This window comes from Rhinopithecus roxellana, chromosome 14 (assembly GCF_007565055.1).
Source record: "Rhinopithecus roxellana isolate Shanxi Qingling chromosome 14, ASM756505v1, whole genome shotgun sequence".
NCBI classification, from domain to species: Eukaryota; Metazoa; Chordata; class Mammalia; order Primates; family Cercopithecidae; genus Rhinopithecus; species Rhinopithecus roxellana.
This window is the reverse complement of record NC_044562.1, coordinates 37,294,212-37,311,930: the sequence shown is the minus strand read 5'-3', so window position 1 is coordinate 37,311,930 and position 17,719 is coordinate 37,294,212. Positions and strand designations below refer to the sequence as shown.

At 38.1% G+C, this 17,719-nt stretch overlaps 1 protein-coding gene across 1 annotated transcript in view; it reads left to right on the top strand.

Annotated features, from left to right (window-relative positions):
• CCDC150 (coiled-coil domain containing 150) overlaps positions 1 to 17,316 on the top strand; it is a 100,841-nt gene extending 83,525 nt beyond the window's left edge. The window contains exons 18-28 of the mRNA XM_010381609.2: positions 2,760 to 2,888; positions 3,735 to 3,904; positions 4,811 to 4,904; positions 5,744 to 5,913; positions 10,420 to 10,546; positions 13,727 to 13,921; positions 14,326 to 14,394; positions 14,490 to 14,651; positions 15,390 to 15,476; positions 16,552 to 16,671; positions 16,963 to 17,316. Of these exons, the coding sequence (XP_010379911.1) occupies positions 2,760 to 2,888; positions 3,735 to 3,904; positions 4,811 to 4,904; positions 5,744 to 5,913; positions 10,420 to 10,546; positions 13,727 to 13,921; positions 14,326 to 14,394; positions 14,490 to 14,651; positions 15,390 to 15,476; positions 16,552 to 16,671; positions 16,963 to 17,079 (1,440 nt within the window). The 3' untranslated portion in view covers positions 17,080 to 17,316. The remainder of the gene's footprint in view (positions 1 to 2,759; positions 2,889 to 3,734; positions 3,905 to 4,810; positions 4,905 to 5,743; positions 5,914 to 10,419; positions 10,547 to 13,726; positions 13,922 to 14,325; positions 14,395 to 14,489; positions 14,652 to 15,389; positions 15,477 to 16,551; positions 16,672 to 16,962) is intronic.
• Positions 17,317 to 17,719: the final 403 nt, after the last annotated feature.

Here is a 17,719-nt window from a genome sequence, read left to right as displayed (position 1 = left end):
ATCTAAATATAACCCTGAAACTGGAAAACTTTTAGAAGAAAACGTAGAAAGAAATCTTTGTGATCTTGGATTCCACAAAGATTTATTAGATTTGATATCAAAACCATGATCCATAAAGGGACAAAAGCGATAAATTGGAGTTTATCAAAATTGACAACTTATACTCTTCAGAAACATGAAGGTAATGAAGAGACAAGCTACAGACTGGGAAGAATTCTTTGCAAATCACATATCTGATTAAGGCCTTGTTTCCAGAAGGTATTAAAAATAATTTTTAAAATTTAAATACTAAGAAGAAAACCTAAGAAAAAGAATAGGCAAAAATTTGAACGGATAATTTCTTCAGCAAAGTTATGTGGCTAGTAAGTGCTTGAAAAGAGGTTAAGTATCAGTCATTAGGGAAATGCAAATAAAATCACAGTGAGATACTACCACACACCTATTATTAGTACAGCCACTTTAAAAAATAGTTTGGGAATTTCTTTAAAAGTGAAACATACTACCACCATGTGACCCAGTCAGTGCACTACGGAGTATTCACCAAAGACAAATAAAAGTATGTCTCCACAGAGACTTGTACACAGGTGTTCACAACAGCTGTATTTCTAATAACTTAAAACTGGAAACAACTTCAGTGTCCACCAGGTGAATGGATAACTAAATTGTGATGTTCCTACAATAATACTAAGCAACAGAAAGAACTGTTGATACATGCAGCAGATTGAATGACTCTCAAAATAATTACACTGAGTTAAAGACGTTATTCCAAAAAGTGCATACAATACAATTCCATATAAAATTCTAGAAAATACAAACTAATCTATTGTGACAGAAAACAGATCAGTGGTTACCTGTGAGAATCAGTAGGAGTGTGGGAATAGAGAGAGACAGAAGGGGGGAGATTACAAAGGAGCATAAGGAAACTTTTGGAGATGATGGAAATGTTTAATATCTTCATTGTTTCAAAGTCTTATGCATGTGTCAAAACTTATCAAAATGTACACTTTAAGTATATGTAGCTTATTGTATGTCAATTAGACCTCAGAAAAGGTGTTAAAAAAGAAAAATCATATATTACCTATTCAAAAATGTATTAAATGTTTAAAGTAACTTTTTTTTTTTTTTTTTGAGATAGAGAGTCTCGCTCTGTTGCCAGGCTGGAGTACAGTGGCGTGATCTCAGCTTGACTCACTACAACCTCCGCCTCCTGGGTTCAAGCAATTCTCGTGCCTCAGCCTCCCAAGTGACTGGGATTACAGGTGCCCGCCACCACGCCTGGCTAATTTATTTTTTTTTAATTTTAATATTAATTTTTATTTGTTTGTTTGTTTGTTTATTTATTTATTTATTTATTTGTATTTTTAGTAGAGACGGGGTTTCACCATGTTGGCCAGGATGGTCTCCATCTCCTGACCTCATGATCCGCCCGCCTCGGCCTCCCAAAGTGCTGGGATTACAGGCGTGAGTCACCATGCCTAGCCTAAAGTAACGTGCTTGAAAGGACAGAACTGGAGAAATAGAGAACAAATCACTGTACATCAGTGTAGTGTGGGAAAGAAAAGAGAACAAATTAGTGGTTGCCAGAGGACAGTATGAGTTTTTGGAGGGAAGCGCGAATACAGAGATAGCACAGGGGAATTCTTCTCTGGTGATGGAACAGTTCTGTGTCTTGACTGTGGGGGTGGCAGTCATGTGAATACGTAAATAGGATCAAATTGCATGGAACTGTGTGCATACACATGCACACACATACATAGATGAATGAAGGTTGAAAAAATGGCAAAAATGGAATAAATAAGTAATCTAGTTAGTCAAGTTAACAATAGTGTATGCATGTCAATTTCCTGGTTTTGATGTTGAACTACAGCAATATGAGAAGTCAGCAAAAGAAGCAGGATGAAGAGACCGGGCTTGGTGGCTTACGCTTGTAATCCCAGCACTTTGGGAGGCCGAGGCAGGCAGATCACATGAGGTTAGGAGTTCGAGACCAGCCTGACAAACATGGTGAAACCCCTTCTCTACTAAAACTACAAAAATTAGCTTGACGTGATGTTGCACACCTGTAATCCCAGCTACTTGGGAGGCTGAGGCAGGAGAATCACTTGATCCCAGGAGGTGGTGGTTGCAGTGAGCCCAGATTGTGCCATTGCACTCCAGCCTAGGTGACAGAGCAAAACTCAGTCTCAAAAAAAAAAGGATGAAGTGTACGTTGGACTCTGCACTATTTTCGCAACACTCTGTGAGCCTAAAATTATCAAATAAAAAGTTTAAAAAGAGTAATATTTAAAATAGTATGATTATCTGAACTGATGGTGTGGCTCTACCAAAACTGTTTCAAGGATATGAGGTTCTAATACTGTACTTCCAATTAGGATTCATTCTGCTGTAACACTATTTTCTTGACCCTATTTAGTACTTACACATCTTTGCTTTTATAATGTTTGTGCATTTACATTTTCAAAAGGAAGCTAGCCTCATAATAATTTCTTTCCCACTTTACATCTCAGCTTCATAGGTAGTCTTATTCTCCCTATTCTTGTGTTTTCATGGAGATTAATATATTAGGTTTGTCTATGTTTATTCACGCAGATATTTTTATTGTAGTTTCCTTTAAAGAAATAAGCAGCTAATAAAGATGGGTTTTATTTATAGTAGTGAATAAATATATTTAAACATTTAAAATTTTGTTTCTAAATTTCTGTGTCTTATTCTAGTCACTGATTTGTAATGTTATTTATTGTTTCTTTTTTCCTACTTAGGTGAAATCTATTCTTGAAAGAAGTAAAGAGGAGCTGTCCCGAACAGTGAAGTGTCGTAATGCGGCCCTGAAAGAGAGTCAGAAGTTGAAGGAAGACCTCGAGGCTGTGGAGGATAGGGAAAACAGGAAGGCAAGGAATCAGTCCCTTCCGACCGCCTGTCACTGACAAGAAGCACTTATGAAATCTTTCATGAGCCATATGTTTTGCTTTCTTGCTTCCATTAGTAAGAAAAAGGATTGATCAGGGGAGGATTTCTTTTTTTAGAGAAAAGATAATTTTAGAATAGTTAAAAATTTTTCCCTTAAAAATACATTATACATATATATATAACTTTCAATGTTTTTTTTTTTTAACTTTTTGTCTTAAATACTCAAAAGAGAAAGTTCTAATTTTTTCTGTTGAAACACATCTGATCTTGGTAATAATAACCTTTATAGTTATGTTTTATTAATGTGATATAAGATTTCTGTGATGCTTTCTCCTTAACAGTGTGTGTGTGCTTAGTGGGAATAGAGGTCACATCCCAAACTTCTCTTTGTCAGCAAGTGCTAGGTTTTGTCTCTCTGAGGAGGGCTGTGAGTTACCTCATTCTTCAGCAGCTTCTGCTTTTTCTTACAGTCTTTTTTTCTCAGATAATTCCAGTGCATTTCAGATGTATTATTCTCACCTGACCCCATCAGAAGTCAGCTGAGAGGCCAGCCTGGCACCACCTCTGTGCTGGTTTGTGTATGCTGTAACATGACCATAGTTGGGAAGCTGCAGAGTTCACCATAGGATCTGGGGGTCAGCTTTTCTTTTTCTCAACAATAACTTAAGAAACCCCCTAAAAATAAAATATACTTTAATTATTCCCCCTAGCATCCTACTGTGTCTCTTGTCTGCTTTCCATACTGTTTCCTGGGAGTAATGAGATCCACAAGCAGAAGAGTAACCAGAAAGGATCAAATGTCTTTGTGCTGTTACATTTTCTGTTAGGTGGGAAACTTTCAGCGACAACTGGCAGAAGCTAAAGAAGACAACTGCAAAGTCACAATCATGTTGGAGAATGTGCTGGCTTCTCACAGTAAAATGCAAGGTGCTCTGGAGAAAGTACAAATAGAGCTTGGGCGGAGGGATTCAGAGATTGCAGGCCTCAAGAAAGAAAGGTACCTGTGGTTTTTTCCTGTCATTGGTATTGCTGCATTGTACTAAGGAGCAGTGTCAAGTCAATAAATGAAGTCACTTTACGTAGCTTCCTTTACAAAAAAAAAAAAAAAAATTGTAAAATGATATGTTTAAAGAATTACTAAGAGAAAATTTAGAATTAGAAATAAATATTATTTCCAAAAATTCAAAATGCCCCTATTGTGTAGTGATGTGAAGGAATTTCTAGACTATATATCCTAGAAATTCATTAGCTGTACTGTTGTTTTACCCTTGCTTTCTGCACCATGTAAACCTAATTCTGTTCTTGCTTCTACAGAATAGTAATTGTCAAGATAATGGAAACTAAGTACATACTTTAGTTTGAATTAATTATCCATTTATTACTATCCTGTTTCAAGATTAATAATTATTGTAGGTGAATCATCCTGAGAACCACTTCTTGCCATGTTTTATAAGTAAATTCCTTCATAGAATGTTTCAAAAATTAAATAAAATTTCCTTTTATTAATAAAAATTTATTCCTCAGTATAAACGGTCTGAGTTTAATAGGGCATATTGCCTCTATGTTATGAAAGAACAAGTGAGTTTTCTTTTTTCTTTTTTTACATTACATATTGTTTATCTTTTAAAAGTTGCCTTTGCATTTTTAAAACGTCAAGGGAATGGTATTAAAAATACTATCCACAATAACTTTATAAGTGGCTGTTATATGTTTATGCAAAAATCTCAACAGCAAGCCAATCTTTGTAAAGGCAATATATTTTTTACTAGTGACATTTCCTAGTGATATATACGTATGATGCTATTTGAGCTTCTTAGAAGAAAAGTGTTCTGTAACTCCCAAATGATATCATTCCTAGATGATTCTTTTCTGTAATCACTCATTTTGTGCCTTTTATTTTTAGGGATCTCAATCAACAGAGGGTGCAGAAGCTAGAAGCTGAAGTGGACCAGTGGCAGGCCAGGATGCTTGTCATGGAGGACCAGCACAACAGTGAGGTTGGGGCCAGGCTTTAAAAAATGATAACATTGATATGTTTAGTTTTACTGGGATATTACTGTTTTGGGGAAAATGAAGTGAAACAATCAGGTAAATGTTTTTTTCAATCAAGTCTGAGTTTTGGACAGTGACATATCTGCAAATGGGGAATTGACCTGTCTTACAATGAGTCATTTATTGGCAAACCGGTACCACAATAATGACTAATCTCTTTGTCTTATATGGTCTATGTTTTTATTCATTTATTAATGCACAAAAAATTTCAGAAGTTAATGGGCTTAGAAAATATAGTCTGTCAGAAACAGCTTGAGTGATCCCACTATTAATAAGGAGTCACCTACACACACATGTGCTCACAGGTATATGTACATACATGCATACGTATCTATACGCACGTATGTAAAATACACATGGATATTTCATAAATAAGGGTTTTTTTCCTGTAAGAATCTATAAGGAACAGTGGACAGGTTTTTTCTTCAAGGGAGTGAGACCAGAAGGTCATAGGATCAGGAAGGGGAATTTAGTTTAAAATTTAAAAAATTAGGATAAATTAAGCTGAGTCTGTTTTCCAAAGCTCTCTGGTGACCAGTGGAGCATGCCCTTCCCATTGCATTCTGAGTGTTTCCTGAGCAGTGTCTCTAATAAGTTCTCATTCATATATGTATATACATATATATATATATATTCCAGGCACCTGGAATCTTTGCTTCTGGTTCCAACTAATTATTGTTTCAATGGCACTTGATGATAGAATGTGAGGAGTGTTTACACAGTGTTACGGACTTCTTGCATCTATCTGTTACAGTGGAATTGAAAACATGCTTCTCTCTTTCAGATTGAATCTCTACAAAAAGCTCTAGATGTAGCTAGAGAAGACAACAGGAAACTTGCTGTGAGTCTGGAACAAGCTCTCCAGACAAATAGTCATCTGCAAACAAAGCTAGATCACATTCAGGAGCAACTGGAAAGCAAAGAACTTGAGCGACAGAATTTGGAAACCTTCAGGTAAGAGCAGTATAGTCACAGTAAAATTAGGGAAGCACCTCTGGAGGAGTAAGTCACATTCACATAAATGGCTCATTCACATAAATCAGTTAAACTCTTTTCTCCTACTTTGCCCTAGTACTTCCAGCAGAGCCATGTTAAGAACCAGGCATAGCTGAGCACCAGCAGGTAATAGCTGGCTAGAGCATGATCATTTGACTGTCCTTCTCAGCTCTTCCTTCATCCACTATCTAGCTGCTGCTTTACTCAAAGGTTAAATGAAAACTTAAAGAATATTGATTAGAAGGGACGTTTGCATGTTTCTATGAAGGCTTTCCTATTAACAGCTTATATGTCCTTTAAAGGCATGATTTAGACAAGAAAAAACATCAGCCTGGGTGGAATGCCTCCATCTAAACAGATGTTAAGCCATTAAATGTTTTCAGTTTTGACCCGAGATTACTTAGATCAGACCTATCCAGTTCAGGTCAAATGACTAAAGTTTTGCCTTAAATTATACCTAGGTAAATATTTAGATATTAATAGCATCCCATGCAAATTTATACCTAAAGGAAATGCAGTGTGCACGTAGATCTTTATTCCTTTATAAATATTTATTTATTTATTTATTTGAGACTGAGTCTTGCCCTGTTGCCCAGGCTGGAGTTCAGTGGTGTGATCACGGCTCACTGCAGCCTCTACTTCCTGGGCTCATGCAGTTCTCCTACCTGAGCCTCCTGAGTAGCTGGAACTACAGGCATGTATCGCCACACCTGGCTAATTTTTTTTTTTTTTTTTTTTTTAAGAGATAGGGTTTCTCCATGTTGCCCAGGGTGGTCTCAAACTCCTGGGCTCAAACAGTTCACCTGCCTCAACCTCCCAAAGTGCTGGAATTACAGGCATGAGCCACTGTTCTCAGCCTAGATACTTATTCTTTTCAATTAGTGAGCATGTTGATACAGGAAAGAGGTATAAGCTACAGCAGAGATGGTATTTTCCAGATATATAATCTCTGCAAATTTTACATTCAGCTGAAATGTTACTGCCTTAAGACCGTTCCATATTGTGTTTATGTAGTTTTTGGCAGCAGCATTTAAAACTCTCCAATGTCAGTTTAGGTAATTATGATTTAGACAGCTAGTAATTGTTTCAAAGCCTGAAAATTATTTAGTGACTATAAAATGTAGTCCCTGCCACTACTGCTTAAAACAAACAAACAAAACCAAAGGAGAAAAAAATATAATTAGGTCATTTACAGGAAAACTATGAGGTGAGAGTTAGAGGTCTCCTTGCAGCATTTGCTTCAGGATTTACCTTTATGCCACTGCTTATGATAATAGTTTGTATTTTCATCAAAGATGAATCATGCTTTACTTGAGATCTTTGAACCTCCTGAAATCATATGCAGAACTGTATTTATCAGTGCACAGGGTTAGGAAGACAGAGCAGGTTTTGGAGAACTTGTTGGGTTTTAGGTACAGTTACTTAATTTAGAGTTAGAACTGTAGGCTTAGTTCTAAGAAGAGGCTACTATTTGGAATTCATCTCCATAAAGATAAAAGCTAAATGCGAGGCACGGTGGCTCACACCTGTAATCCCAGTACTTTGGGAGGCCGAGGTGGGTGGATCACGAGGTCAGGAGATCGAGACCATCCTGGCCAACATGGTGAAACCCCCTCTCTACTAAAAATACAAACCTGGGTGTGGTGGTGCATGCCTGTAGTCCCAGCTACTTGGGAGGCTAAGGCAGGAGAATCGCTTGAACCTGGGAGGCAGAGGCTGCAGTGAGCCGAGATCATGCCACTGCACTCCAGCCTGGGTGACAGAGTGAGACTCCATCTCAAAAACATAAAAAGATAAACGCTAAAGCTTTGGTGTGGGTTAGACTGCCATGGGAAAAGTATATAGAGAGAACTAAGGTCAGAACTTGGAGATGTGCTGCATTTCAGGTAGAAGGCGAACAGAGGCCACAGAAGGATACAGAGAAGGAGCATTTAGTGGAGGTAAGGAAAGAATCAGTAGAATGTAGTATCACCAAAGTCAAACACAAGTGAGTCAGATGCTGCACAAAGAGACTAGAGAGGAAGCCACTGGGTTTTGCAACAGGTATCTACCAATCATCCTCCAGATGGCCAGTTTCTGTAGATATAGAAGATCACAAGGAGTAAGTGATTGATGAGGAAAGGCAGGCAAGGAGGACAATGGTGAAGATAAAGAAGGTCAGATAGCAGCTCAAGAGTATAACATGAAGAAAAGTCATTCTGTTGCTGTCCTGTTTTTGGAATGGGAGGAACTGGACCATGATTAAAGATTATGGGAAAGAACTCGATCGAACTGGAGAAAGAGGGAGTAGAAGCGGAAGGGTTATCTTTAAAGATGAGATTGGATATTTCTTCCTTTGGGACTAGAGGGAAGCAGAAGCTGGGTGAGTCTTCAGAAGACTGTTGAGGAGGCTGATTGGTAGATGGTCTGCGATTTTCCTTAGAAAAAAAAAGAGCAAGGTGAATACATTCTAGAGATCTGCTGTATAACATAGGGCTATAATGAACAACACTATATTGTATGCTTAAAATTTGTGAAGAGGGTAGACCTCATATTAAATGTTCTTACCACAGTAAAAAGAAGAAGAAAGTAAGAGTTGAAGTTGAAGTGCTATGTGGGGGCTCAGGGCAGAGGTAGAGACTTAAGAGAAATTTTAAAATTTAAAGTTAATAAAAAATTTAATTAAAAAATCTAAAATTTAGAATTTGAATTTTTAGAGCTAGATGATGACAGTAGTTAACATCTGTTACGTGCTCATGATATGTTGGGTAATATGCTAAGGACTTCACATGCATTATTTCCTTTAGTACAAACTATTACCCCCATGATGGTGGTTACTGTTATTATTCCCATTTTGAAGATAAGGAAACAAGCAGGGGAAGGTAGTGTACCATACTCAAGGTCAGACATCATCTTACTAGAGCTGGGATTAGGATCCAGGCAGCAGCAGGCTGACTCCAAAACTTACAGTCTTAATCATTTCGATATAAGCACGATAAATTTAAAGGCAATTTAGAAAGTTATAAGAAAATCAAAATACAGCACTGTAAAAATGGTGGTTTTGTTCCCTTTCTATATCTCCATGAATTTTTTGCTCATTTTTCAGATTGAGGTGGGTATGAGGAGGAGTGTGGGAATGTAAGAAATAACCACAATTATATCCAGTGACTTCAGGATCTCCATCCCTTTATGCTGTGTCTTGAGGACAGGTGTCAGCAACTTTTTAGATGTGATGTACCAAAGTGTATTGATACATTCCCGCCGGGGTACTGGAGGGACAGTTGAAGTTACCACCTGCAAGTCTCATGTATAGACCAAGTCACTGAATGCTGCCAAGTGGAGAAACTGAATCCATTAGTAGATGTGCTTTTACAGACACATGGAGAACATGGATATTTTATACAAATAAGAGCAAGAGATGATCAGGAGGAGAGAGGGGGAAAATGAAGATGATTTCATGACAGGACAGGCTCCTCCTATCCTTTGAGAAAGAACCAGTAACTCAAGAGTAATCATACAGTAAGTCATTATCAGCTGGATCAGAGAATGTTAAAGCTGGAAGAAGCCTAGTAATTGCTTAAATCTATTTAGTCCCTTTTGGAGTCACTTATCCTTTTAAAAATCAGAAGCTATGGACTCAACTACAATCCCTCACACACACACACATTTTGCATATTATTTCTGGGAATCCCAGCATCCTCAGAAGATTAATCATGGGTCTTGACCAAGGAGTTCAAGGAATGAACTGATCTAATTTAGGAATGCTGATCTAATTTAAGGCTCTCAGTTTAAAGATAAGGAAACAATATTATTACAAGTTAAAACTTGAGTAGTAAATAGCTGCTAGCAAAAAGACATCATCTTACTAGAGCTGAGATTACAATCCAGACAGCAGCAGGCTGACTCCAAAACCCATAGTCTTAATCACTTTGCTAAAATAATGGTTTTGTTTGAAAAGACAAAGGCAAGAGAAAAGATAAAAGCAAATATCTCTTAAAGTATTTCTGCTTCCTCCAATATTTTTCTTTGATGTGAGTTTTTTACTCATTTGGTTGGTAAAATGAGTTAATTGTGCCTTAGCCTCCTAAATAGCTGGGATTGCAGGCACCCGCCACCATGCCCAGCTAATTTTTGTATTTTTAGTAGAGGTGGAGTTTCACCATGTTGGCCAGGCTGGTCTCAAACTTCTGACCTCAGGTGATCCACCCACCTCATCCTCTCAAAGTGCTGGATTTACAGGCATGAGCCACCTTGCCCGGCCTGTTTGATGATTTTTACGTAGAATTAATGTTCTTTCATGCTACAGGTAAGTTCACTTCTTTTTTCTTCTGTTAGTGAACTCCAAATTAGGTTCACCAGGCTACTGATAGGCTGCTTGTTTATAAATCACATACCTTTTGGAGAGTTGCACACTCCCCTCCCAAACTTTCTTACCTCCTAAAATGATTTCTAAAGGTGATTTGTCACCTCTCTTCTTCAAAACAGAGACCGGATGACTGAAGAGTCCAAAGTGGAAGCAGAATTGCATGCTGAACGCATAGAAGCTCTAAGAAAGCAGTTTCAAACTGAGAGAGAAACTGCAAAGAAAGTGGCACAACGGGAAGTGGCTGAGGTATAGAGTCATGAGGAAAGTTTCTCTCTTGGTGAATGCCTCTTAGGAGGAAAAGCAGCTCTAGGATTTCAGAGAATGGCTGCAGTTGGCCTTTGACTCTTCTCGTCCCCCTTTGATCAGCAGGCCAGATGTAATTAAGACCTCTCTGTAAAGCAGCACACAAGAAAAAAGTTTCTGACATAATTCTCTGCCCAGCAAAGGTGGGCCTTGGTGGGAGATTTTCCATCACAGAGTGATAAGCAAGAGGGATAGAGGAATAAGGAGACTGCCATGTGATAGACAAGAGAAATCATCTGTCTTCTCAGTTGACTTAACTGGCATCTATTCTGCATCTACCATGTCCTGAGAGACACAGAAAACAGTAGAAGATATGGTCCATGCCCTAGTGTGTGCCAAATGACCCTTGTTTGGGATCTCCACTCTGGACATGAGACAAATAGGGAAAACATCAGAGAACTTTCTTGGGGAGCAGAGGCTGTGTACAACTTTGAAGGAATTCAAAGTAAGAGAAAGTTTATTTTAGGCCATTTGGTTGATAGAAGAAGGGAAGCTTAATGAGAGTACAGGATTGAGACTAGCAGAGATGGCAGGACTGGACACCTTACGAAACAGCACAGGCCAAGCTTACTTACAAAAATGAACAGGACATGCAAGCAGATGAAAAGTAACCTCTGTTGATAAGAGCAGAGACTTTGGGAAATGTTAGAGAAAGAGTGTTAGCTTAAATGGGACCACCTGATGGATGGCCTTAGTTATAGAAATGTTGGATGTGAACTCAGGTAGAAATGGAGCACTATGGGTTTCTGAGCAGGGGGTGGTATGATAGAAGCATAAGTTTAGGAAGGTTAATGTAACAACAGAGGACAGCAGAGGATAATGAAGAGAAACTGGAGGCATGGAGACTCAAGAAAACTATAACAGTTAGTTTGAGTATTAGATGATTAGGGCCAAGGAAAGTAGTTCAGTTGAAAATAGAAAATAATTAAGTCAGAAGGCCCATTTTAATAGAAAAATCATCAAACAGTCCGGGCAAGGCGGCTCATGCCTGTAATCCCAGCACTTTGGGAGGCTGAGGCAGGTGGATCACCTGAGGTTAGAAGTTTGAGACCAGCCTGACTAACATGGTGAAACTCCATCTCTACTAAAAATACAAAAATTAGCTGGGATTTTTTGCCTGTAATCCCAGCTATTCCGGAGGCTGAGGCACAAAAATCGCTTGAACCTGGGAGGTGGAGGTTACAGTGAGCCTAGATGGCGCCACTGCACTCCAGCCTGGGTGACAGAGGGAGACTCCGTCTCCAAAAAAAAAAAAAAAAAAGAAAAAAAAAGAAAAAATTATCAAACAGACATTAAATGTTGTATCCTGGAGAGGGAGGGATTAAAATAATTCCTTGGTTGGCATGGCTGGTCTATGTTTCACCAAATTTGTTACATTTAGTAGTTGCAATTGACAGACGATTCACAAAATCAAACTCAAATAATGGTATATAAAACAATTTTGTGAATTGCAAAGCACTATATAAATACAAATGTTATAAAAAGCAAATTCTTTTTATAGAAGAATTAGGGAACATAAAGTTGTGCTAAATGTAGAAATGTACTTTTAGTCAGAGATCATTGTTAAGAATACTTACAGCCGAGTTCAGTGGCTCATGCCTGTAATCCCAGCACTTTGGGAGGATCACGAGGTCAGGAGATCGAGACCATCCTGGCTAATACAGTGACACCCCGTCTCTGCTAAAAATACAAAAAAATTAGCTGGGCATGGTGGCGGCGCCTGTAGTCCCAGCTACTGGGGAGGCTGAGGCAGGAGAATGGCGTGAACCTGGGAGGCGGAGCTTGCAGTGAGCTGATAATCGTGCTACTGCACTCCAGCCTGGACTACAGAGCGCAACTCCGTCTCAAAAAACAAAAAAAGAATACTTACAAAATGAAATCCTTTGAAGAAGGATCAGTGACAGTGAGGGAGTGACAGCAGTGAGAAGTTGGCAGCAGCAATGGGCTCACAGAGCACTGCCTGAGTCCCAGCTCTGCTTCTTATTAGCTATGAGTTAATTTACTGTGTAAATAAGTGACTTAATTTCTGAGTTTCAGTTTCCTCAGTCATAAAATGGAAACTATCACAACTGTTTTTCAAGTTTATCTTGAGAATTAAATTGGAAAACATTTGTAAAGAAATTATCACATTACCTGAACATAATAATCACTACAAAGTAAATGATAGTTGTTAGTACTTATCCAGTTTTAGAAAGGCTGTGATTGAGGTAACTGGAATATCTAACAGGAAGTTAGTTGGGCAGTAATAAAAGACTGTAGTGTAAAGTTAGGATCTAAAAGAAGGAACTAGTGTAGAAAGAAAAGGTACAGATATCCTTGACTTCACTCTTTGCTGTGTTAAATGCTACCAGACATAGAGAATACCACCTTCCTGTCTTCTCCCTTCTCAACTGCCTCCTCTTCCTAAAGTTTTCGAGTGGCAGTGGTTTAAGGGCATATTAGAAGGACGGGAACTCTGTAAAATTATTTAAGTAACTACTATGCAGTTTTTTTCACGAGATAAGTTTGTTAAAATCCTTGAGAACAAAAAGCAAAATTATAAAAATATATGCCATGACAGTCAATAACTTGACAGATATTTATATAAACTGCCATATAGTTCATTTTCATTTCTTCAGAAATGCGGTTGCAAGTGACAGAGAAGAGCTTATAGCATGATAATCACAGAGTAATTATTGTGTGTGCCAAACTACTTCTTTCTCTATATGATCTTACTTAATTTAATTTAATTGTTATTTGTATTCTATGAAGTAGGCTATACACAGTGTTCAGATGATGAACCGGAGGCTTAAGGTAGTTAATTGCCCCAGATCATTCAACTAGTAAGTGCTGAAGGTGATATTTGGACAGAGGCCTGACTCCAAAGCCATGCTCTTAAAATGCAAATGATGAATATACATTTACATTCTCTATTCCAAGAAAGAGTTTGTTCTTCAGTGATAAAAATTATGAAAACCACTTGGTCTGTTGCTCCGTAAATCTGCTTAATCAGACATTATTATTGCCTCACTAACTCTCCTTTTTAAAAGAAAATCCAAAGATAACAAAATAGAAGGACAAAACTACGTAAGCTTCTCTTGATGGAAAGTAAAAATGTTTCAATTTTTTCCCTTGTGTTTTAAGCTGAAGAAAGCCCTTGATGAAGCTAACTTCAGATCAGTGGAAGTGTCCCGGACCAACCGAGAGCTGCGACAGAAACTTACAGAGCTAGAAAAAATACTAGAAAGTAACAAGGAGAAAATAAAGAATCAGAAGACCCAAATTAAGCTCCACTTGTCAGCTAAGGCGAATAATGCTCAGAATATAGAAAGGATGAAGGTTGTATGAGAAACCTCTTCTCACTTCCTGGATACCCTGTGAGGATGTAGGCAGTCAGTGGTGTCTGGGGAAGACAGGTTTTAGAACCCTACCAGCCCCACGTATGCTCTGGGAATTATAGCCAGTTGCCTTTGGGGAGACTTTTTCAGTGGAGACGCTGCTGTGTAAATGTTTGATTTCTCATTTGCTGCCAGTGTCACATTCTGGTTCCCCATCTGTCCCTTCCGTGTTGATTGTACTGGACTCTGCTCTTTGGGATCAGTGGGCCAGATGGGAAAGAAAGCTCAGCAGGAACTGGTAACTTTGGGTCTCATATTGGAATCTTTCTGTCATCTTATAGGCAAAAAGAGCAAGCCAGTTTTTCCACTGATCATCTTTTTATGTTATTTTCCATTTACTTTTAGCAAATAGAAAAAGAATTGAAGCAAATGGAGCTAATTAAGGATCAATATCAGAAAAAAAACTATGAACAGGTAGATGATTTCCATACACTCTGTGTTTACCTTTCATGCAAAATCTCAGACTTGGAGGGGGTTCACCAAATGTCTCCGTCTTTGTATCCTTCCAGTCTTTGAGCATCCAGAGATTTGTGTGTGAAATGACTAACCTGCAGAAAGAGATGCAGATGTTGGCCAAGAGCCAATATGATGCCTCTGTGCGGAATAAACAGCAAGAGCTGTGCCTAGAAACAGAGCGGAAAATAAGGCAGGAGCTAGAGAATCGGTGCCAGGTAAAAGGTTTTATAAGATTCAACTTAAGGATTATCAGCAAATGACATGTGCCAAAGCCCAACAGTATTGCACCTAGACTTTCTAGAGTCTACAGAAGACAACACATATTTACAAGTAGTTTATCTTAGCTAAGTCCTTAGAATAATAGTATCTAGGAAGAAGACTGTAGTTTGAATATGGCAAATGTACTCCATTTTCAGTTTAATAAAAGTAATGTCAGGTTTTAAAGAACATCTAGGGCTTACATATGCAAAGTATCAGTTACTAAGTAAGACTTCTGAACTGAATTCCATAGCCTTTCAGGAACTTTATACACTTGTTTCTTCTAGCACAGATACACCTGTTGCTGTTACAGGACTCTTGGGTATTCCTAAAGAATAAAAAGCATAACGTCATATCACTGAAAAGGGACTTCAAGAGATCACTGAGCTCTTGTCTTTCAATAGGGTTTGTCATAAGAAGTCTCTCTCCAGTTCTGAAAAGAGATATTAATCACTTTCCTCCACAGAATCCATAAATAAAAAATCAAAATGTGTAATCATATCCACATATGTAGATATGTAGACTTTAGGTTAAACTAAAAATAACAATTCTTATCTCATATGTCGGTAGCACCTGAAGTTAGAAGGCACTCCATCCTATTTTCATATTTGGTTGCCCATTTATTATAACAGTGAAGTATTTGGTTCCTTATGGTATGTTGGAAGTTTATAAAAATCTTTGTATTACATTTTCAGGAATTGGAAGAAACTATCAGACACCTGAAGAAATGTAAAGAGGCAACAGAGAATAAGCTGAAAGAAGCCAGTGTGGAATCAGAACAGGTGAGCCAGACCCATGGACGTAAAGACTTAGACGTTTCCTTCAACACAACCCTGAAGCAACCCAAGTCAATGTGAAATCCTTCATTAACAGAGTTGTCAGGAATGCAACAGGGAAAATCCAGTAACTTCCCAAGCGTAGTCTCTATTGTAAAGAAGTGACTTTTAGATTAAGAGTCTGTGTCCTGATGATAGATGAGAGATAACACAATGCTAAAGTATTAAACCTGAAGTCCAAATCTCCCTACTAAATATGAGGAAAAACCAGCATATGTGTGGATTTTAATGCGTTATTATTTGACATAACCCTAATGAAAGTGGATGTTCTTTGTTCAATCAATCAATAACTAAAAAAGTAAAGTAGACCCTATTTAACTAATTTGTGAATTTGCTTTTTCTATTCTAAACTTAAATTAGCCTTTTAGGGGGTATTTCAAATCATACTTTTTTTTTCTTTCTTTGAAACGGGATCTCACTGTGTCACCAGACTGGAGTACATGGCATAAGCTTGGCTCACTGCAACCTCTACCTCCTAGGCTCAAATGATCCTCCCACTTGAGCCCCCCAAGTAGCCAAGTAGCTGGGCATGGTGGTGTACCGTGCACAGCTAATTTTTGATGGAGATGAGGTTCCACTATGTTGCCAGGCTGGTCTTGAACTCCTGGACTCAGGTGATCCACCAGCCTGGGCCTCCCAAAGTGCTGTGATTCCAGATGTGAACCACTACACCTGGCCCATGAACTATTACATTCTTAAGAGTTCATATATTTTTTCATTTTCAAAGCCATCTTGTACCTTCATTCTTAATTTTCTCCTGGGTCCTCTCTTACATTACTTCACATCCAGGAAACATTAACAAAGGCATGGAAAGCAGCAAGTCTGCATGCATTGTTTAACCCCTCCCTCAGAAATTACTCTCATATATAGGTTGTTAAGTATATTGTGCAAATAGGTTGCAAAGAACATGCAGTCAGAATTTGGGTCTTTTAATTTCTAAGTAAAAAATCTCTGCAACTAATACACAAAAAACTTGTAACTCTTTCTTTGTGTCTTTTAATGGTGATATTTATATGTTCAGATAACAGCTAACCTGGAAGAAGCCCATCGCTGGTTTAAACACAGGTTTGATGGTCTACAACTTGAGCTGACAAAAAACCGGTTGCAGAGGCCTGCTGGGGAAGACAGGTGGCAGGAAAAGGTAAGATTAAGACGTGGATGTCTTAAGCAATTTTCTATTTGTTGCTTCTCAGATTTCTAATTACTAAAGTTCTCTCATCATCTTGATACTCTCTCTGTTAGTCTTTAGTTTCTTTACACTAATGCTAGCAAACCAGTTAATTTCTTTTTCTTACAAAGTTCTACCTGTCACAAACTTTTTAGATTAGAATCACCTGTCTTCATGAATACATGACGTGTAGAGGCAAAACAGGTGCAGATTGCTGCAGTTAGCTTTGAACAGTCAGTGTTAGGTGTGTTTTCTTTCCAACAGGACCAAGATGTAAAACATGATGTCATGTCCAACCAATCTGTTCTGCATCGATGGGAGAAAAAACAGAATCTTAGGCCTATGCCCAAGAAGTATCATTCTGAGGTACAGAGGAAGTGATGTCCTTGACAAGGGAGCTTCTTTATGTGTAGCTGCACTCCGTGATTCCACGAGCCCAGCAGCCAGGGCTGGCCTGTTTCTAGAGTCATAAGAACATGAAGTCTTTGATGTAGGCTGAAGATTTTGGACCTGAGTTTATCATTTTATGAACTATTATATCAGTACAAAGCTACCCCGTTTTTTGGTCCCTTTTTGCATTTTCCACCCAATAAATTTATGTTAATTTGTTTTATGATAGGAGATGGTGTTCCATGATTCTTGTCTGTTTTTCTAATAAGTATATGAAAAAGCTTTTAGCAAGGTTCTAAATGATATTGCTACTAAACGATATGATATTTTGCTTCAATGAAATGTCCTACTCTAACATGCAGTAGATAATCCCTGAAAATAGAAATTGTGTGAAAAATGGTAAAGACTCCTCTACTGTCCTGCAAACTGACACACTTCTGTGTTGGGTAATTACCAGCGTATCTTTTAAATGACTAATATCTCTATTCTCAAATAAGACATTTCAGATATTATATTTACAGCTTCCTTGGTCATTAAAAAAGTTACAGAATGCAGCAGTCTCTTCTTCTCAGGGAGACTATGCCTGACCAACATAGCTCTTCCTTACTATAGTTAAGGAATAAGCTCATCT